Source organism: Python bivittatus, unplaced genomic scaffold (genome assembly GCF_059951505.1).
Source record: "Python bivittatus isolate LINGU-HERP-01145 unplaced genomic scaffold, Pbiv_v1 ctg000850_np1212, whole genome shotgun sequence".
NCBI classification, from domain to species: domain Eukaryota; kingdom Metazoa; phylum Chordata; class Lepidosauria; order Squamata; family Pythonidae; genus Python; species Python bivittatus.
The window spans coordinates 28786613-28806286 of record NW_028277112.1 but is presented as its reverse complement, the minus strand read 5'-3'; the positions used below and the strand labels follow the sequence as shown (position 1 = coordinate 28806286).

Genomic DNA, 19674 nt, shown 5'->3' with positions numbered 1-19674 from the left:
AGGACCTATGGATGACAAGATATGCCAATGAACACGGACTTAATTCGCTCCAATTGAGTTGGAGGCCAGACCATAGTCCTTTCAGTAGCTTTTAGCCACGATAATAAAGAAGTTTGCAAAGGTCAAAAAAAAAAAAATCTATCAGTTGCTGAGGGAAAGTAGTGGACAGGCTTCTTGTTTCCAAGCTTTGCTTGTGAAACCAGATGGGCCCTGTCTGAGGTAGGAAGATGTTGCCTATAGGCTTATGCCTTTGCTAATTTTTTTATTAAAAAATTTAGGATTCACATAGTATATTAAGCTGGGAATTATTTATTAAACTCCACATGGGGCTACCCTTGAAGAACATCCAGAAGATTCAGCTGGTGCAAATCTGGCAGTGCGGGCAGTTATGTGTGCAGGGGGCTGGGATATTTGAGGGACCACCTCTGCCCAGTTACACCTATCCATCCCATCATGTCCAGCAGGATGGGCGTGTAACAGGTCCAGTCTTCTAAAGAGCTTCATCTGACAGGACCCAAGAGGCAGGCCTTTTCTGCCATGGTACCCACCCTGTGGAACATCATTCCACCTGAGGTGAAGTTGGCCCCAACCCTACTGGCATTTAGGAAAGCCCTGAAAACTTGTTTTTTTCAGCAGGCTTGAGGATCCCAGAGAAATGGGGACCCTGCAAGATGATTATATTGTATGTAGGATCCTGGTCCAATCTCCCATCATTTTATTTTTATTGTTTATTCTATTTTTATTTGTAATTGTGACTAATGTTTTTAACTGTTTTAATTGCTTTAACTCACCTTATTGTACACCACCCAGAGTCACATTTGTGAGATGGACGCTATATAAATTTGATAAATAAATAAATAAATTTAGCATAACTGTTATCTGTTGAATATACCACAATTACTCGGATTCACAAAACACACTAAGCCATAAGCCATGATTTATTTTTTAAAAATGTACCACATTATGATCCAAGGCAATGTGTGAACCACATCAATACCTTTAGAGTCCCATGACAGATGGACATTTTACATCTGCAGAATAGTTGCAATTCCAAAGTACTTCTGAGGAAAGTTTGTAGAGTAATATATATTACATTGATTCATTAACAAATGTTTTCCCTCAGATGTAAACTTAAAGCCATCATCACTTGTTGATTTTAGATTGCCTTGCTATAGGAGATTTTATAGATCATTGGTGAAAAGCAAATGAGAGAATTGGACCCAGATCAAGTTAGTTGCATTTACTGTAGTTCCTTCTGAAATCATGGGAATCAAATTAAAACAAGACTGACTTATTTTATTTATCTCAACAGTAGTAACGTTTTAGTAAAAGAAATGTAAAAGAAAATGGAAAGTGTTGTGCAATAAGCTTTAATAGCTGGATTTGGCTTATCAGATAAACACGATGCAGGCTGTTACAGCAGCTATCACGGTGCCAACTAGCAATACAAGGAGCATGATAAGACAGTGTCTGGACTGTTTTCCTTCTCTCTCTTTCTTTTTCAACAAGGTATCGTATCCTGGAGTGTAAACATCTTCCATCCAGTACTGTAAATCGTTTGGATTTTCCTATAAGAAAATTAATTTGAATTTTCTTATGCATGGACCACAATTAGATATAATTAGGCTATCACTGTATACTTAATAATGAATCACATCCCCTTTCCTGAATGCAACATACGTACAGTAACTGTATTTAGCCATGGGCATAAAATCATACTGTCTCCCTGCCTTATGTTTCAGATGGGGGGTGAATAATCTTTTTGTATTTGTGGACTACACTGTTTTGATAACCTATATTTGACCTTTTGTATTTGTGAACAACATAACCATGTTTCAGTGATTTCAATTGGAGACCCCTTCTTTTTTTTTAACGTATCTCTTTTCATTTCTATCTTCAGTAAATAGGTTAATGCAGCTACTGAACTGTTTTTTGTTTTTTTTTAAAGAATGAAAAATCACATTGAATTTTGATGGAGTTATCTTGAGGACATGGGCTTCCACAGGAGGGAAAAGGTCAACTGACATCACATGTACATCAGATGCATATGCATTTCATCATACAACTGACGTGAATGAAGAATTTGTATCATTTGCACAACAACATCACGACATAACAATGTCATCATGGCTTCTACTGGATGCATTTGGGGGGACGACAGAAGTCACAGAATTGCTGAGAAAGCAGCATGGAATTAATAGGACACCAATTGCTAATCCTGGGCTAGGTGAACAAGAAAGTTTTATCTGTGGAATCCTTGGTGCTCTCTGAGCTTGGTTGCTTGTTTGCAGATGTTTCATTACCCAACTAGGTAACATGATCAGTGCACTGATGATATTACCTAGTTGGGTAATGAAACATCTGCAAACAGTTCAACCCTGAGCTACTTATACTCTCCTATATTGGAATGTTTTATCCATCCAAAGAGAGGCATAGGGCAGATCGTCTATTAATTGCTGACTTATTTGCTAAGCACTGAAACCCAGTCTTAGCTTAGAGACTCACAAATGAGCTACAACAATTTAAAAAAAAATTAAACACATTGCATCTTTGTTTTTGCTTCATATAGAGAAGCTCCTTCTATAAAAGAAATTCTTCCCCTTCCTTCTTTCTTGTTGTTTTTTTTTTTTAATAATACAAGAAATTAAGATCTAAGGCTAGGCCACAATGAAAGTTAAAATCTGCAACTTGAAAAAAATCTAAATGGTCTGGGCCAATGAAAAGACTTCTTCTTGTCTAGGACTCAAAACATTTTAAGGGCAAATAAAACAAACTTTCCTAAGAAAAAAATCCAAAAGGTGAAGCACCATCAACCATAAGAACCTATTTGGTTCACCATGATCATTATATCTAGACAAGTCAAGCAACTTCCTTTCCTGCTTGATGACATCAATATGTATATGTATCAAACAAGACTACATGTCTGTTGACTCCATTTCAAGAAATCTGGTGATTTGAGTGGATCCCAACATGGTTTCAAAAATTGTGTCAACCTTGGTAGCATTTGGAAAAGTGGGGAAAAATATTATACTACTGTTTCAGTCTATTTTTTATCTTCACATTCTTACGTATGAACATTGCATTCTTAAAGCAGAGATGGATAGCCATATGTAGCCCCCCCACCAAATCTTTAGGGAATTTCCAAAAATTTCACTAAATTGTAACATGTGAGACAATAGAAGGGAACATTATTATATCTGTAGGAGTAATCATACAAATTGTATTTAATTTTGATGTTAATTAAATGTAAACTAAATGAAATGAAACCACAAATATTGCTTTCTGTCCTTGTATATTTTTTTGAGTACTGTTGTAATTAAATACTAAATAAAACTGCCATGGGGTTAGTGGTAATACTATACTTTCAAGTTGCTAATGGGGAAAACCAGTATTAAGTCAACAGACCCGTACTTCCTGACACTTAAAAAGCCATGTTGAGAAATACTGTCCATTCCCTTTGACAGATTCTTTGATGTGAAAGATAGGCCATCTTGCCTAACCTTTTGACCTCCAAAAGGAGAAATGGATAGTATACCCCGTTCCCAAGCCCATCATTTTGCTTCACTTTTCTCTTTTATTCTATAATTATTGTGCTTTTCCCCCCTCACTCTTCAGTTGCATAGAATCACAGATTATTGTTTCTGTAGTAGTGGGAATTGTACCTTTAGATAGTAAGGCAGGCTAGAGTTGAGGGAATGCCTATCATAATCTTGGACCATCCACAATGGACTATTTCTCCTTTTCTCCCAACTATCATCGGCAAGGACCCCATCATAGAGAGGGTTGCTTTTGATGGTTGATTTCAAAGTGACAGCCGTAATGTGCTTTCCAAGAGCTTTGTCAATCATTGCTGGGTGAAGCGGGGCCCGTTGCCAAACAGGTTGTTCCTGGATGTTTTTCTTTTCTCTCTAGAAAATACACACAATAAAAGAGAGCCATTATTCAGCTCCCTAAAGATCAACCTTATGCTCAGGATGTAGTCTGAGAGAAACTACTTCAGAGAAATGATCAGTCAGTGGCACTGAAAAGATACCGTTGAGGGAAACAATACCACTTTTTTCTCCTTGTAACTGGGTCAAGCTATTGGACAAATATGAATGACTCTTTAATAAGAGGGAAGCCTTGCCTATGATGAAGCAACCACTCATGCCATTCAGATTAAAATTGGTATGAAGACATGATGCAGAACAAATACTTCAAAGCACTAATTTGTAATCCTGGCTGAAGTAGATATTTTAAGGGGTACTTCACAAAGCATATTGGCAGGAACAAAGTCCCCATCTTCTTTCAGTGCTTGGGTAATCACCCTCCAGTGGGTTCAGTATGGCTGCCCAGACACTTCAAGGAAGCGTATTTACTTGCAACTTTCTGGGTTGATCAGCATTTCTCTATGCCATGCATAGTCTGATACATGGCTTGACACCTATCAAGTGTCTCCATGCCTCCATGATGATGACCTGCCTCTGAGCTAGCCTTTTCTCTAAACTAAACATTGTAGCCCATTCCAGAGTGGAGCTGCTCAAAGTCCCTGGTTATTTTAGTAGACTTTTCTGCAATTCTGTCTGTATATCTTTCCTGTATATCTCCCCCCGACCGCCCCAGCCCAAATTGAGCTCCACCTAGGGACATCTCCTTTGAGTCCCCTCAATGAGAGTTGTACATTAAGGAGGAGACCCAAGAGACCACCTTCTTGGCATTGACATCCAAATTATGGAATGCCAATGCATTACTCCCAGGAAATCATACTGGCTTTATTTCAGTGCCAGGTAAAGAGCTGACTGTACTTAACCTTTTGCATCTCAATGACAGTGGCTCAACCAGTATGTATATGTATAGGTGCCTTCAAGTCAGTGCTGACTCCTGGCAACTGCCTGGACTAGTCCCTGGAGTTTTCTTGGCAAGATTTCAGATGTGGTTTGCCATTGCCTGCTTCCTAGGGCTAAGAGAGAGTGACTGGCCCAAGGCCACCCAGCTGGCTTTGTGTCTGAGGCACGACTAGAACTCACGGTCTCCCAGTTTCTAGTCTGAAGGCTTAATCACTACACCAAACTGGCACTCTCAATATTTATTTGAATATGTATTTATATAGAATGTTTATTTTAGAATAAGAAGTGTTTACAGGCCAATCTATCAGTATTCTGATCAATGATTACTATTTTTTCTATTTATATCCTGCCTTTCCTCCAGGAGCAATGTGTTCATAACACTCCAGCCTCCATAATAATACTGACCTATCTTAACACTGGGCATTCATTCATTCATTGGATTGGATTTGCCTTTTATTCAGAAAATCAAGACAACATACAAAGTGTTCTCTCCTTTTATTTTTTTCCCACATCAACAATCCTGTGAGGTTAGTTGGGTTGACAGACAGTGTGACCGGCTGAAACTGGACTGGAACTTGGGACTCCCTGTTCTTAGTTCAACACCTTAACCACTACACCACACTACATAAAAATACCTTCCAGTTCCAGGTCTTTTTTTTTTTTTTTAGGTGCAGTCTCCCATATTCAGCACGGTATATCCAATACAATTGTACCATGTATTTGTATAAAGCCAATGCAATAACACCATTCTGCCCAGTAAAACTAGGATGTATCACTTCCTGGAGAACTTTACCACTTTTATCTCAAACATCTGCACAGCATTTGTTCCGAGAAATCTTTAATTATTTTTACATGTAAATGTGCATTGGAGTAATTTCAACTATGGTTCAGGGCCCGAGGCCATAAACAGTAAATCTTTTGTTGGAAAACTTACATTTAAAATGTGAGAAATTGATTTGGACAAAACATTCAAAGGTCTTTGGAAAACTATAATTAAGAATAAACTTATTCCAAACTAATTAGTATATCTTAGCTATATTAACAATATTTTTGTATTAGAGTTCCAACTTCAAAGTGCTATTCATGTATGGATAGTTGGATAAGATGAAATACTTGTGTGCATAGGGTTTTGCACAGCACTGAAAGAAAACTCAGCTAGGTTTAGTATTATTTGTGGATTATTTTACCCTCTGATATCTGGTAGAGTAAGATAAAAAAGCATTAGGTGAAAACATATTGGTTTGAAATAGAAGTTTGCATACTGCAAAGATTTCAGATTGTAGCTAGGATTGCTGGAGTGAAAAAACAAAACAAAACACCAAATAGATAATTCTGGATTCCTTTGGATTCAAGATTCTATTTTCAAAAATATAAAATCCAGCTATTAGTACAGCTCTTTAAAAAAAAAAAAAGGTTGGGTTGAGCCAAAAGAGCACAACAAAGCTCCTATTACTGGTTAAGATCCATGAAAATATGGCAGCCAAAGACAAGATGTCAACATATCTAGGTGGAAAGTTTGGCTTTATATGCATACTTGAGGATATTTTAGTGTAAGAAAATTCTGAAGTTGTGCTTGATGGCCCTTAGCACATATCAGGGCAATCTTGTTCAACTGCTATGATGTAAGCTGGTTGGGGAATTTTGGGAGTTGAAGTCCACACATCTTAAAGCTGCCGAGGTTGAGAAACACTGATGTACAGGATTCAGCAGTCTGGCAAGCATCAGGACAGCAAAAGATCACAATGGTGGCTGCAGACCTGAGCCTTGTGGGTTCAGGATGCGCACAGAAGTTTTGAAAGCAGGATTCTTCCCCTGGGTTTGGTACTCATACAATTCAAGTGAGAGAGCTAAACGACACTGTCACTTCTATTTTGACGCAACTTCTCTACCCTATCATCTTTTATCTCCTAATGGAAAATGTCTCCACCCAAAACAATAAACCTGTCAGTTGTGGGGGGGGGGGAGGGGGGAGAAAAAAGAAAAAGAAAAGAGCTGATGATTATTTTGAAGCAACTGAGGGAGAGAACAGTTCCTCACTTTTCGTTGTTTCCTTTAGATTAAATACAAAATGTTCTATGATGCAATTGCCTTGCATATATCTGCTATTGAATTCTTTTGTCAAAAGCACAGAAGCATATTTGCCAAAAGATACAGAACCTCTGTTTGGAAACTCTGCTTCCGTGACAACAGTGCCTCATTACATCAGATTAGAAGCAAGCCTGGAATTTAAGCTACTTACCTGTGAATAGACTCGATTGTGCCACTTCTGTTCTTCAGGAAAAGGTGCTTCTGGAAAATTTGCCAACCAGGTTTGTAAAAAGGCTGATGTTTTTGCTAAGGACTTCACATCTAGCTGAAGGAATTTATCGGGGCTGTTGTTGTTCGGCAATGCAGAGAAATCCATCTTTCTCCCTTACCTTTTAGTGAATGCAAGTTATTCCTCCCAGCAGCTAGTCTTGCTTTCTATAATTAATTAAGTGAACAAAGATAGGGCTTTTCTGGTGCTTGAAATTGTAACTGACCTTCTTGGATGCCAAGCAAGCTCATTTTCTACTGCCGGCACAAACTGCAGGGAAAGCTATAAAGGAGTCCATCAAATATGGTTATCAATACCTGTGTGGATGATTTGAACCTACAGCCGCAGTACCCTTATGTAGCATTTTGGGGTTTAAAAGTTTAAGACAACTAAACTCAGCCAATTTAACTAAGATGAATTTTCTGTAGCAAGCAGGGGAAAGTGCTTTGATTTGCAGCGTGATTTTGATGTAATCCAGATTGCAAACTGACATGGCATATGACCTTTCTACAAGATGGAAACTAAATAGCTCTCAAAAGGCAGTTCCTTATTAGGTCTGATATAGCTTTGTGAGAGGAGGAGCAGTCACAGATAAATGCACTGCACCATCTAACTAAATACAATATCACATTGCCAGATCTGCTGGAAAAAAACACAATTTTAATATTTATATGATTATGTTAGATAACAGACATTTGGTGACCTTTTTCATGTTGCTTTCAACATTGAAAGGCTCTTCAGATGGCTAGTCACCTTTCCTTTTCCATGATTTTTCTGAGCACTGGGTTGCATCGCAGGACAGCTGTGGCAAGAGCACAAAATAGATTAATTCTCTATAATTATATTCATTACTTTGGGCTTTTTAAAAAAATATATGGAGCTAATCTTTGTGGCTAACTACTTTTTCACAATCAGGAGCAGAATTAAAATAATTCCATACAACATAATATAGCCTTACAAATATTCATGCCTTTTCCCATGAACAAAAGATATGAGTTGCGTTCAATACTCACCAGAGTTATAGAATTATTCATGCATGATTCTTTTAAACCAGCTGGCTAACTACTGTCTGTTATGTTGTGGGTATGAGTGTCCTGAATATTAAATTTCTGTTCCTTTTAGTGGCTGTGAAGGCTTAGTTACTGAGTTCTTGTAGCCAAAACAAATCTTCATTAGAATATAATAAATAAATAAACTGTTGCTCCAGCCACAAAAAGGAAACCAATAATTAATGTTTCCCCTTGGGAAGGATAAAAAAAGAGAGAGAGAGAGAGAGAGAGATTGATTTATGTCAAATATATCAGGTGTGGGCATGAATCGGTGATCTAAGGCCTACTCCCTTCTAGCATGTGTCACATTGCACACATGTAAAAACACCCACCATTTTGATATCATTGACCCCCACCCCCATGGTCATCCCTGAAATGTTATATTTTTTTAAAATAAATCAAAATGGCATTGGGCCCAGCTACTTGAGGGATCACCTCTCTCCTAGTATCTGTCCAGCCACTTCAATCCAGCAGGATTGGTGCATTATAGGTTCCTTTGATTAAACAATGCCATCTACCGAGATCCTGGAAGCGCACTTTGTCCGTTGTAGCACCTGGCCTACTGAATAAGCTTCCCCCCAAGATCCAGGTGGCTCCCACCCTGCTGATGTTTTGGAGTGCCTTGAAGACCTGGCTCTTTGCTCAAGGCTTTGGCTAGGATAGGTGTAGCCCCCTTCAAGGATTGGGAGTATTTGCTGTTGCCTGTTTCTGCAATCTTTGCTTCTTCTTGTATTGCTGTGTAGCTGTTATTGTTTTTCATTTTTGTGAAGCGCTCAGTTATTGAGAGTTGGGTGATTGTATACAATTGTATTACATAAACAAAATATTTAGGTATGAAAGCTTTACAGGACATGAGATAAATGTATCTTAGGGTAGGTTTTGCTTGCAGAATCATCTATATCCTTCCCCCAACTGTACCCAACCATGGTACAAACCTGCCTCCGTGAGTTCTTTTTTCTGTCATGCAATGCCTTCATCTCATTTCATCCCATGTCATGAATGAGATAGGATCAAGTTGTCCTTAACTGTATTCATAATACACAATATTTTCCCTATTAAGCGGACAGCATCTGACAATAACTGCAAGGTGAGTAAAATTTGCTACACTTTGGCCACCCAATATGTCAGAAGTGAAGTCAGGAGATGGGATCAGTGAAGTGTTTACTAGCCATTTCAGGCTAACATGAACATGCACATTTCTTCTTTCTGAAATGAACTCTTGAACAGAACATGGAGGAATCTAGAAGTTGCCATTTGTTACTTATATAAAGAATAGTGGGGCTTGTAACTCAGCTGCTTTCATGACTTGGATATGTTTGTTTTTGTTTTATTCAGCTTGGGCTATAACAGAACAGGGTGCAGGAAGAAGGGAAGGAGTTTAAGGATACCAAAGTCCTACAGTCAGATTTGCCCCATTTGTATAGCAGTGTTGTGACTGGGAGATGCTTTTCCCATCAGTGAGTGACATGTTGAAGAGGGAGAGCAGCATAGCTAGAGGAATCAACCACTGATTTGCATATCAGGTGCTGCACCCTCATAACCAGGACCGCACCACTGGGTGTGATTCAGGAGAGATGCAATACAGGCAGGATGTGTATCAGCAACAGAGGTGGCAAATTTCATGCTGCTATAGTTTTTAGCTCATTTAAAGATGAGTGGAAAGCACTTTAACAATAGCAGAGAAAGACCTTACAGTGAAAACATACATGGTTGGAAAGTAAAATTATCTATTGTTCTTATTTCCAGTCAATTCTGTAGTAATTCTGTGTCTGAACCACTAGTATAATTCAAAATAAGGCAGTTTCTGCTTTTCAATGTCTAATTTTTTTTTTCTTACTCTCTCTTCTGATTTTATTATGAACAGAAAACAAACATTAGAGAATATGGAAAGGTATATAAATGGAGTTTATAAAAATATATATTTATACATCTCTAATTATATTTATTGAAAATGTAACAATCAAGTGATTCATGTACAATATTTTCTCATAAGGAAAGTGTTTTGTTCACATTTCACAAAATTGTAAAAGTGTATTTTTAATAAAGTTTTTTTTTAATGAAAACAATTTATCACAGAAGTATCTTCTAAGACTTTTTAAAACCTGAAAATGTAGCCCAATTCATCTTAAGTATTAGGTTTCTCCCACTGGTAAAAGTCCAAGAGATTACATGTGAACACTGCAGGTTAGGCACCGGCCTTTTGCTTGGTATACTTAAAAGCAAATGACATGTTAAAAGACTTCTTTCAAAAGATGTTACAAGCTTTAGAAAGGTGTTACTCTACATTACATAAAGCAGTGCAACAGAGATTCAGTGTAAATCTTTACAGTGTTTAACTGCTTCAATACTTGTGTTCAAGTATATGTTCACATGATTAAAATGCCTACTTTGCCATATTTGTCTAATTTTGATATAAAAATTTATAAATTACAGTAGATCATTTCCTATAGAATGTTTCTAAGGACACAGAGAGCTCTTACAAACTTAAGGTGTTTCAACAATCTCCAGAGTACATTCACACAGGAAATATATAAAATGATGAAGAGGGTTGATGAAAATTACCCACAACTTCCCAGAATCGACTCTTGCGATTATCTTGGTGGAACAACAGATGAAAAGTTAGCCTAGGAAACTGACTGTATTCACGGATGTGCTGAGTCAAGTGTTACATTTGCTACATAAATACATCTCCAAAAACAGTTTATGTTATATACCCCTTGGTAAAGTATGAATGGATTTCCAAAACCTGTTGCAAAATTTCTGAAGTCAATCTGATTCTGAGCACCAAAAATATTAAAAAAATAAAAATAAAGAGGACTTCATTTCCATACAGAGCAAAACTATTCACCTAAATAGAAAATAAATTCAGGGTAACATGATGGTTTATTATCCAATGCAGTAAGCAGTTAAGTAGGCTTAAGTCCCTTTGATTTCAAGTGATCAAGACTAGCAAACTTATTGGTGTACACTAATTATTTCTCTTTTTGATGGCGTATGCCAATACAGCTGCTTACCCTATTGAATATAAACATTTAAAATAGTATTTTTAGAAAAACTTCTCATAAATGTATCCAAAATAATTCATATAAAATTTAATTATGGAAACTCTGAGCATAAAACCAAAACAAAAGCTATTTAACCATTTTTTTAAAAAAAATGTCTTGGCAGGCAAAAATAAATTACTTTGATTAAATTATATGTAATCTGATAATATTTGGTCTGAAGAAGCGTGTGTGTGTTTATAAATAACGTGATTGTGAAAAGCTGAGAGCCCATGAGCCTGCCTGCCATGGGTCAACTCCTCTGCTGCATCTTCTGTGCGTAAAAGTCCCTGCATGTTTCACAGCAACGTTGATACCACCTCATGTCCTGACACAGGTTCTTCTCTCGTATCACTCGGCAGTATACAGTCCATTGGTCTCCCAGACACTTGAATGTTAAGGCAGCTGTGAAATAAAACAAGGTCAGAGATATCAGTAAGGCTCTTTATTAAACAGAGATCCTCAAGCTTTTTGGTTGGTTTGCACATTTGAAATTTTGAGAGCATATTATGGGCACTTTCAGAAAATAGCTGTAATGGTAAGCATGTCTAATCACAAAACACCCGTCTAGCAGAAATAAGATAGATATGGTTGCCACCCATCACATCCTGCTCTCTGATGCTTCACCTCCTTTAGTTATTGGCCTTGTTTTTCTGGGCAAGTGGGCACGGTTCTAAACATAATATTGGGCTGCAGCTATTGTTTTATTTTCCAAAAATATCTGATTCCAGAATTGTGGTTGGAAACACAGATTATTGCTTTTCTTTACAGCATGCAAGTTCCCAAGAAGTCTGTCAGATACCAAAGAAGATGGCACCCACAAGCTGCACAAAAAGATGCCACATATTTAAAATTTTTAAATTTACATAACATGCTACGAAACAACAAGCTAAGAATGAAATCCAGCAAAAATATCAAAAGGTGTTTTTGGATTTAGAAACAAAGGCTCGATTTCTAAGCAAGTTATTAGGATTCAGTATCACTTTACAGCACGGGATTAACTTCTAGATTTTTGCTGGAAAAAACAGATGCCCATTCTTGAGAATTCTCTACTAAAACCTCTGTATATCATCTACTACATAAGGCACTGGAATGATAGTGGTTTCATCAGAAGATTGGCGACGAGGAATTGGATAGTAGTGTATATCTATTTCCCTTAGGTGCATAGTACAGAGAATTTATATTTCCATGTAACTGTTGAGTATGTAATAGAGAATTAAGCATTTATTTTAGTCACTATAGGGTTATACCCTCTTTTGTCCTGTCCTTAGTATAAGACATATGTGTAGAGTAGGAAGATCTTTCTTATTTTCAACTGAAAACCTTGAGATGGTCTCAGTGCCACTTGATATAAATAAATACTCCTTGATCTTGGGATAGTCTCATTTTTGGCAGGAGTAGGTGAAGCATTCTAAGGACAAGATAAGATAAACATCCTCTTTGGCCTTGGCAAAATCAAGTGAGGTCACTGAAAACATGTGTGATTAACTATGCTTTGGAAACTATATAAGCTGTTAAGAAACCACCATGAGAGAGAACTTCAATGCAGACCTGATTGGCAGAAGATGCTGCACATATGCTGGCTTTGAAGGAGTCCTCCTGCCACCATCTCTTTTAGGTTCCCTGACTGGCAGAATGAGTGTCAGGTATTTCTTTCTCTGACTGTATTCTTGAATATTCTGATTGCTTATTGTATTATGTTCCTCAGTATTCTTGAATGCTTTTTATTGTCTTTTGTTATTTTCTCATACTGCCTTGAAATAAGCCTCATACTTGTGTGGTTGTTGCTTCTGAATCCAAAAGTACCTGTGATCCAACCCTGTTGGGTTGGGGACAGAGAAATATAGAAGCCTCTTAAATCTAGACCCTTATAAGGATGATTCATTATATTGTCCATTTATAATTCTCAGATAGTTCACATATAGCACACTTACTACACACAGACTATGTTGTAACTGTATGTAGTCAGATGGGTTACCTGGAACACAGACTTAATGTTGCTTTCACAGTTGAGATAAAAAGAAGCCAGAATTTTGATCTTAGGAGAGCTGGATAAACATAATTTATCTATGTGAAAATGGCAGGAGAAGACCAGAATAGCCATCTTCATATGACATTGCAGTCACTTACCCAACCTAGGCGATGTAATAGTGTTCACATTAATTTTTTCATTACATGGCTGCAAGTGGCAAGGTCTGTAGGCTGCAGGCTTTTCAGAGGAGAAGCATTCACTGCCATGCCTTCCTGTGATCTTGTGCATGCACTGGATGACTCGTGATTGCATTCCTTTTCCGCAGGTGATGGAACACTGCAAAGAATATAAGATGCACATATACTGTATAAGGGGGAAAAATGCTTTTTTTGCCTATATAACCAAATCTCAACCTGGGTATTAAGAAATAGCAATTCAATTCTCAAGAACAGATTTAAAACCATCAGAAAAATAACATGATCTCTATTATGTTGGGCACAGTATCATGGTTCTTATTCCATCATGGATGCGACTGTAAATAAATAATAAATAAATAAATAAATAAATAAATAAAGTGGACTCTTGAATACCTTGTGGCTTAACAATTAGAAAAAGGAATGGTCCAAAAGCCTCCTATTTTATCACTTTTGAAGTCATAGATATATTTCCCCAATCACAATTTTGTTCAAAGATGTATATAAAAATGGGATATGAATTCACTTCTGTCTTTGGTAACAGGAATACAAATTCTGGAAGTTTCCAAAGAGTTGCAGTTGGCATTTATTCACTTAGATACAAGTCACTTCAATATCAAAATAAATTTGTGAGTGCCAAGAAGATTGCACCCCCCAAAAGAGTCACTATCAAGGAAGAAGGAGTTTCCACTGAAGTGGGAACCCCTAAAGATTTGCAGATAAACAATTTTAGGTTGAGAAAGTAAGATTTAATGGGACAAAATGTTACTCAACCCAATAAGACCTGCCCATTAACTATACATTATAATCATGTGCATAATGCCACATGATCCAGTTAGAAAATAATCACCATGCATTACACAAACGGGCTAAATTCAATTCTTTTATTAAAAACTGTAGGATTGCTGTCAATCATTGTGGTTCATATAATGGGTTGGCAATCTGCAGGTTTCTTGCACGTACAGAATCCTCAAGAGACTTCTGTGTGGCTTTCCATCAATTTTCTGCTTTCTGTTAACTATCAAACCTTTTGAGTTGGTGTCAACTGCGTGACAAGTTGCCAACTGAAAAGTATTTGATAAATAAGAACATTTTTATAACGCATAAACTTTGCTTTAAAGTACACTTTAAGTAGGTAACATGGTGTGGTTTCGGTAAATAATTTCAGATTCAGAGTTTGCCATCAGAATATGTTGTCACATATAAAAACCACACACCTCATAATGTGCACTGCTTTTAACTGTTCTTGATTAGCAAATAACAATTATATAGACAAAAACAATATCCCAAGTTTATCCTATATGGGCCGAAAAAAAAATCTATTAAACATAAAGGTTTTACTCTGCATCTCTAGATGCAACCTTAAAGGTATTGTAAACCTATATAAGCAAAATCCAAGCAGAGCATTCTTGTTAAAGAATACAAAAATGAATCTTGCACAAAGAAAGCGATGGAAGAAAAACATACACGCTTTGTTGTGTTGCTGCAAAAGCAATATGACCTATTTCAGTTTTCATCTACTGCACATAAATCATTGTGGAGATTATATGAAACAGTTCAACTTGGAACTAGCAAATGTTACCTGAGATTCTTTCTTTGCTCAATTTTTCAGAGACTATATTTTGAAACAAATACAGAATGCTTAGACCAACAGCTGAGGACAGTTCTGTGATGTCATAGCTTCTTCCAGCTGGCCTCTGTAACAATTAAGGTAAAACCTGTCCCTGCCAAAGAGCAGCATTTAAATTGTATTCTCCAGCTAAGATAATTTGCAATCATTGCTGAGATTCATAAAAATCTTCAACTGAGAGTGAAAATCTGTAACACTGTTAACAACACAGGTTTTGCCAATTTGTTCCAAGAACAAACGATTGCTCTAGTTACAAACTGCAAATCACCTCTTCCAAAATTTTACACAGAGAACATAGGAATATAGAAAAAAATAAAGTCTTGTTGGATGCCACCAGAGGTCTCCTGAACTCAACTAGATCAGGATTTTAAAAATTACAGGTTATTGATGTGCCTTAAATATAAACAAGGAAAGAAAAGAACCTGCTTTATGTTGCAGAATAGATTTGTAAAAGCACATTTGGTTTGTCCAGGCTTCTAAAATGTATTAAGTAGGATGATTAGCTGTTGTTATTTATTGCAGATCAGACTGGGAAGATGGATTTCTCTGCATTACATGAATGTGTAACACATGAATTGCTAACACTGTTTCTTTCTTCTAATAGGAAACTAAGAATTCTCACCCCCACTTAGTCTCTGCAACATGTTCATTCTGCATTCTATCATTTTTCTGAATCTGTACAAACTTTCTTGATTGAAAACAAAGGAGATCTATTCTGAATTCCATTCTAAAAAGAAGGTCTTTTCTCCAAGGTCACACCTTATCCATATTTCAGAGAAGTCAGATAAAAATGGTTGACACAATTGGCCAGATGGCTAACCACTTTTAAAAGTTGTATAGACAGAATATCTTCCTACAGCAGATTCCTAGCCAATTCAATTATTCTACAATAATACAAAAACAATATGCCTGCTAGTCTAAGTCTTTATCTTGTTGTCAATTTTCGATACATATGGTACTCTTGATAAGAATTTAAATTTCCAAACCCACAACTTGGAAATTTAACTATAGCTTTTTCATTTTGCAAAATAAAAAATACAACTGTTCTATGTATAACTTAAGGCTTCTTTCACAAAAAGGAAAATAAATATATCTGAGGCAATAATAAACATCTGATTTTTATGTGCAAAATAGTCTATTTATAATAAACTGATCTGAATTGTGCTTTTATACTTGTTTCCTAACTGACATGAACAGCATTTATTAATAAGATTTTCTGTAAGACTGGAAACAAGTCTACATTAATTACACACAATGATTTCCACTTAGATCATTATGCCAGAATACAATTACTACCATCAGTCAATGTCAATTTTTTTTTAAAAAAAATACAGAATAGTTTGGAAAATAAAAGACATGCGATATTGACTAGCCTTTAGAGAGCCTGGGATACAAACCAGGACTTGAAACCTATTATACAACCAGATGTACTTATATAGCTATAAAATATTATTAAATATAAAAGCTGTTCTAAAATGACCTTTGAATATTTGGAGCCTATTTGAGGGTTATGAATCTAGAAACCACTTCTCCAATGCTCAAGGATAGCCACAACAGGGCTGAAATTAATTTTTTAAATCTTTTGCAACTGTGTCCAGAACAACTGCAACTTTTTGGAATTCAACAATAAAATCATCATGGTTGTTTTCTGTTTCTTTTTTCTTTTTCTTTTTTTGCAAAGTACAGTGGAATGAACTTGGAGTCTGAGTTATATTCTTGTGACCATAGTGTTAGTCCTCATTTAGTGACTGCCTTGTTTAGCAATTGTTCACAGTTACGACAGTAATGAAAAAGTAAGTTACAACCTTTGTAGATCGTAAGGACAATCATGGTTTCACTTAGCGACAGCTTCACTTAACAACCAAGTTGCAAGTCCCAATTGTGGTAGGTAAACGAGGACTACCTGTATCTTAAAGAATTAATAATCAGATCTAGAGAAGAGCTATGTGATTGTCATTTCTACCACAACTGCTGTCACAGGGACTGGCAAAGTACAATCTGATCATAGCAATGGTGATTCCATTAGTAGTGACAGAAAAGAGGGAATAGTGTTGTAGTCTCCTGCTACTCAGAACTGCTTTATAGTTCTTCTACATTCACTGAACGTGAAGAAATAATTCTGTTTAGACTTCCCTTTATTTGGTTCTTGTTTTGCTGTAAAATAATCTGGTTATATCTCTTTAAAATCAAATACTACCTCTATTTTTTATTATAATTATTTATACTTTCTTATATTGTACTATCCTCTTGTTCAGATTTAAAATAATTCAGAAGCTCACCACGTAGAACCAAGGGCAATAATGATACCCAGCAGCTCACCACTGGCTCTTTCATAGCTGTCTCTGCCAGAAAATGGATTTTAAAACTAAGTACACTAAAAACATTTAATCAGCTCGGGGAATGCATATACGTATTGCTAAAATCCTGCACCATCATAGTTTTTATGTGGTAATATGTAGAAATCACATTAAACCTGCTTGTTTGCAGTGTTTTAATGCCATTTCTACCATTTGTCTGTAGATAGAGCTAAAGAGATCTTAAAGAAGCATAAAAGATGTAGAGCAGAGTTTCTCAACCTTGGCAACTTTAAGATGGCTGGCTGGGGAATTCTGGGAGTTGAAGTCCACTCATCTTAAAGTTGCTAAGGTTGAGAAACACTGATATAGAAGTTCAAAATGGGTTATGTGTTATTACTTTAACTAACCATTCAGTCACTACAATAAATACCTACTTTTTTTCTCTTTTAACATATATAGCATAAAGAAGCCAGGTATATGAATTCTAAAAGATGACACAGCATCAAGAAATGGGTTCCATCCTAAGCAAATATGCAAATGTGTAGTCAAGTAGATGATGAAACAGAGGCTAGTATCTGGGCCCAAGAAAACAGCATCCAGGAAAGATTTCTTTAGTTAGATTTTGAATCCTTCCAGTCACAGTTTTAGCAAAAATGTCTAGGACTTTTCATTCTACATTGCAAGGATGCCTGAAGTTATTAGAGACAGGGCTGTACAAGGTATACATCCATAACTTGATTCAATAAAAAAGGAGAAAAATTACACAAGAAGACAACCACTTTGGGCATTTCTTCTCCCGAGACCTGAATAACTTTATTTTAGAAGTCTTTCTTAAAGCTGCAGGGGTCTCCTTAGCAGGAAATAATAATAGTACATTAGCAATATTTTATTAAGGCACAATTTAAAACTATTTTGTTTTATATTTGTTTACGGATATGTTATTTATATTTAAAGGTTTGGCCATATTTTTCTAATAGAACAGCACCTCAAACTTGAATATACAAAATGTAATTAATTGCATCTAGGGTGACTGTATGGCCACCTACTTAAATCCCAGTTGTTCTTTGCTTTTTATTTTTCCTCCTGATAATGATGAAGTCTTTATTTTAAATATCTTGGGCAATGATGCAATGGAAATTAGGCTTCAAATGTAATCAATAAAGAGTAAGTCTATGCTAGGACTGTGCAAATCCTTTGAAAGAGGTGCTTCACGTTTTGGGAATAGCTTCTGAACCAGCTACATAAGGCTGGAAAAAGATGCAGCTGACTTGATTATTTGAAAAAAGATATTTTATGGGTGCTCCCATGTTTTGAAACACCTCTTCTGAAGGACTTTCATAGCCCTGGTATATACATTTAAGATTGTTTTCATGGCTGAATCTGAGAGTACATCAGTATTGTAATCTGCGTGTTTTGTCTTATCTTCCATTATTCAGGCTCTGACCTTCACTAAAAATACACTGCACTGTATTTGGCAAGGTCTGTGACTGACAATTTCATAAAGCATATTGCACCTTAGACCAGTCTCCCATTCTCCAGACGTAACATTTGGAATAATCTTCACAGTCTTCTGATTCTCGGGGTCTTGTGGACAAAACACATTTCTTCCGAGGATTGGTGCACCTTACAGTCCGATGTCGTATGCCTTTGCCGCATTTTACAGAGCACTGTAGGAATATGGAAACATGATCCGGTGCTTACACCAACCATCCCCAACCTGGTACATAGCAGATCTGTTGGAACTGCAGCTCCCATAATTCTTACCCACATCAGCCCAAACTGCATTAAACTGCTGATACACAGCCCTGATTTGTATCTTCTTTTTAACACTTAATTTCTGTTAGTCACCTAGACTCTGGCTGGTTCCAGGCAGTTAGATAAATTTTGCAAGCAAGCAAATAAGTAAGTGAGTAAGTATCTCATGCTTCTTTTTTCTGCATATGCAAGTGCCCCAAGACATAGCTGTTTCCCTTATTCTGCTTAACATTTATACAAAAGCTCTGGGAGAAATAATCCATAATTTAGTAATGTTTTTTAAATTTTTATGTTTTATTATTTATATGTATTTATGGTTTTAATGTTTTGTGTGAACCACCCAGAGTACCCCACTGGGGGGAGATGGGCGGGGAGAAATTAAATAAATAAATAAAAATAAAATAAAAATAAAAAAAAATATACCTGACCACAGAATCCTTCTGAGCCTCTTGCAAGGGTTGGGAGTTGGGAATATTTCCAATCCTCATTATGGTGATTCCAATCCTACATGAGCAGAATTGGTTGCGGTGGTGGCAATGGGGGAAGACCCTTGGATGCTTTGTTATGGAGTGCCCCAAGACGTGTTTCCCCTATTCTGCTTAACATACATTTTT

General features: G+C 36.5%; 2 protein-coding genes across 4 annotated transcripts in view; both read right to left on the bottom strand.

The window, feature by feature from the left end:
• Positions 1–1364: 1364 nt before the first annotated feature.
• On the bottom strand, positions 1365–7230 carry MINAR2 (membrane integral NOTCH2 associated receptor 2). The gene is made up of 3 exons (XM_088130067.1): positions 7066–7230; positions 3663–3908; positions 1365–1568 (listed from the first exon to the last, which is right to left on the bottom strand). The coding sequence occupies exons 1-3, from the start codon at positions 7228–7230 to the stop codon at positions 1392–1394; spliced, it is 588 nt and encodes a 195-aa protein (XP_087986193.1). The 3' UTR covers positions 1365–1391.
• A 2827-nt stretch (positions 7231–10057) lies between these two features.
• Positions 10058–19674, bottom strand: part of ADAMTS19 (ADAM metallopeptidase with thrombospondin type 1 motif 19) — a 109988-nt gene continuing 100371 nt past the window's right edge. For 2 of the 3 annotated variants that reach the window (XM_007422289.3, XM_088129837.1), the window contains exons 21-23: positions 18820–18972; positions 13343–13520; positions 10058–11617 (exon numbers count right to left, since the gene is read on the bottom strand). In XM_007422289.3, the coding sequence (XP_007422351.1) occupies positions 11466–11617; positions 13343–13520; positions 18820–18972 (483 nt within the window). In that variant the 3' untranslated portion in view covers positions 10058–11465. Of the gene's footprint in view, positions 11618–12763; positions 13032–13342; positions 13521–18819; positions 18973–19674 lie in introns of all 3 variants that reach the window. The other variant, XR_003086542.2, reaches the window with a different exon arrangement.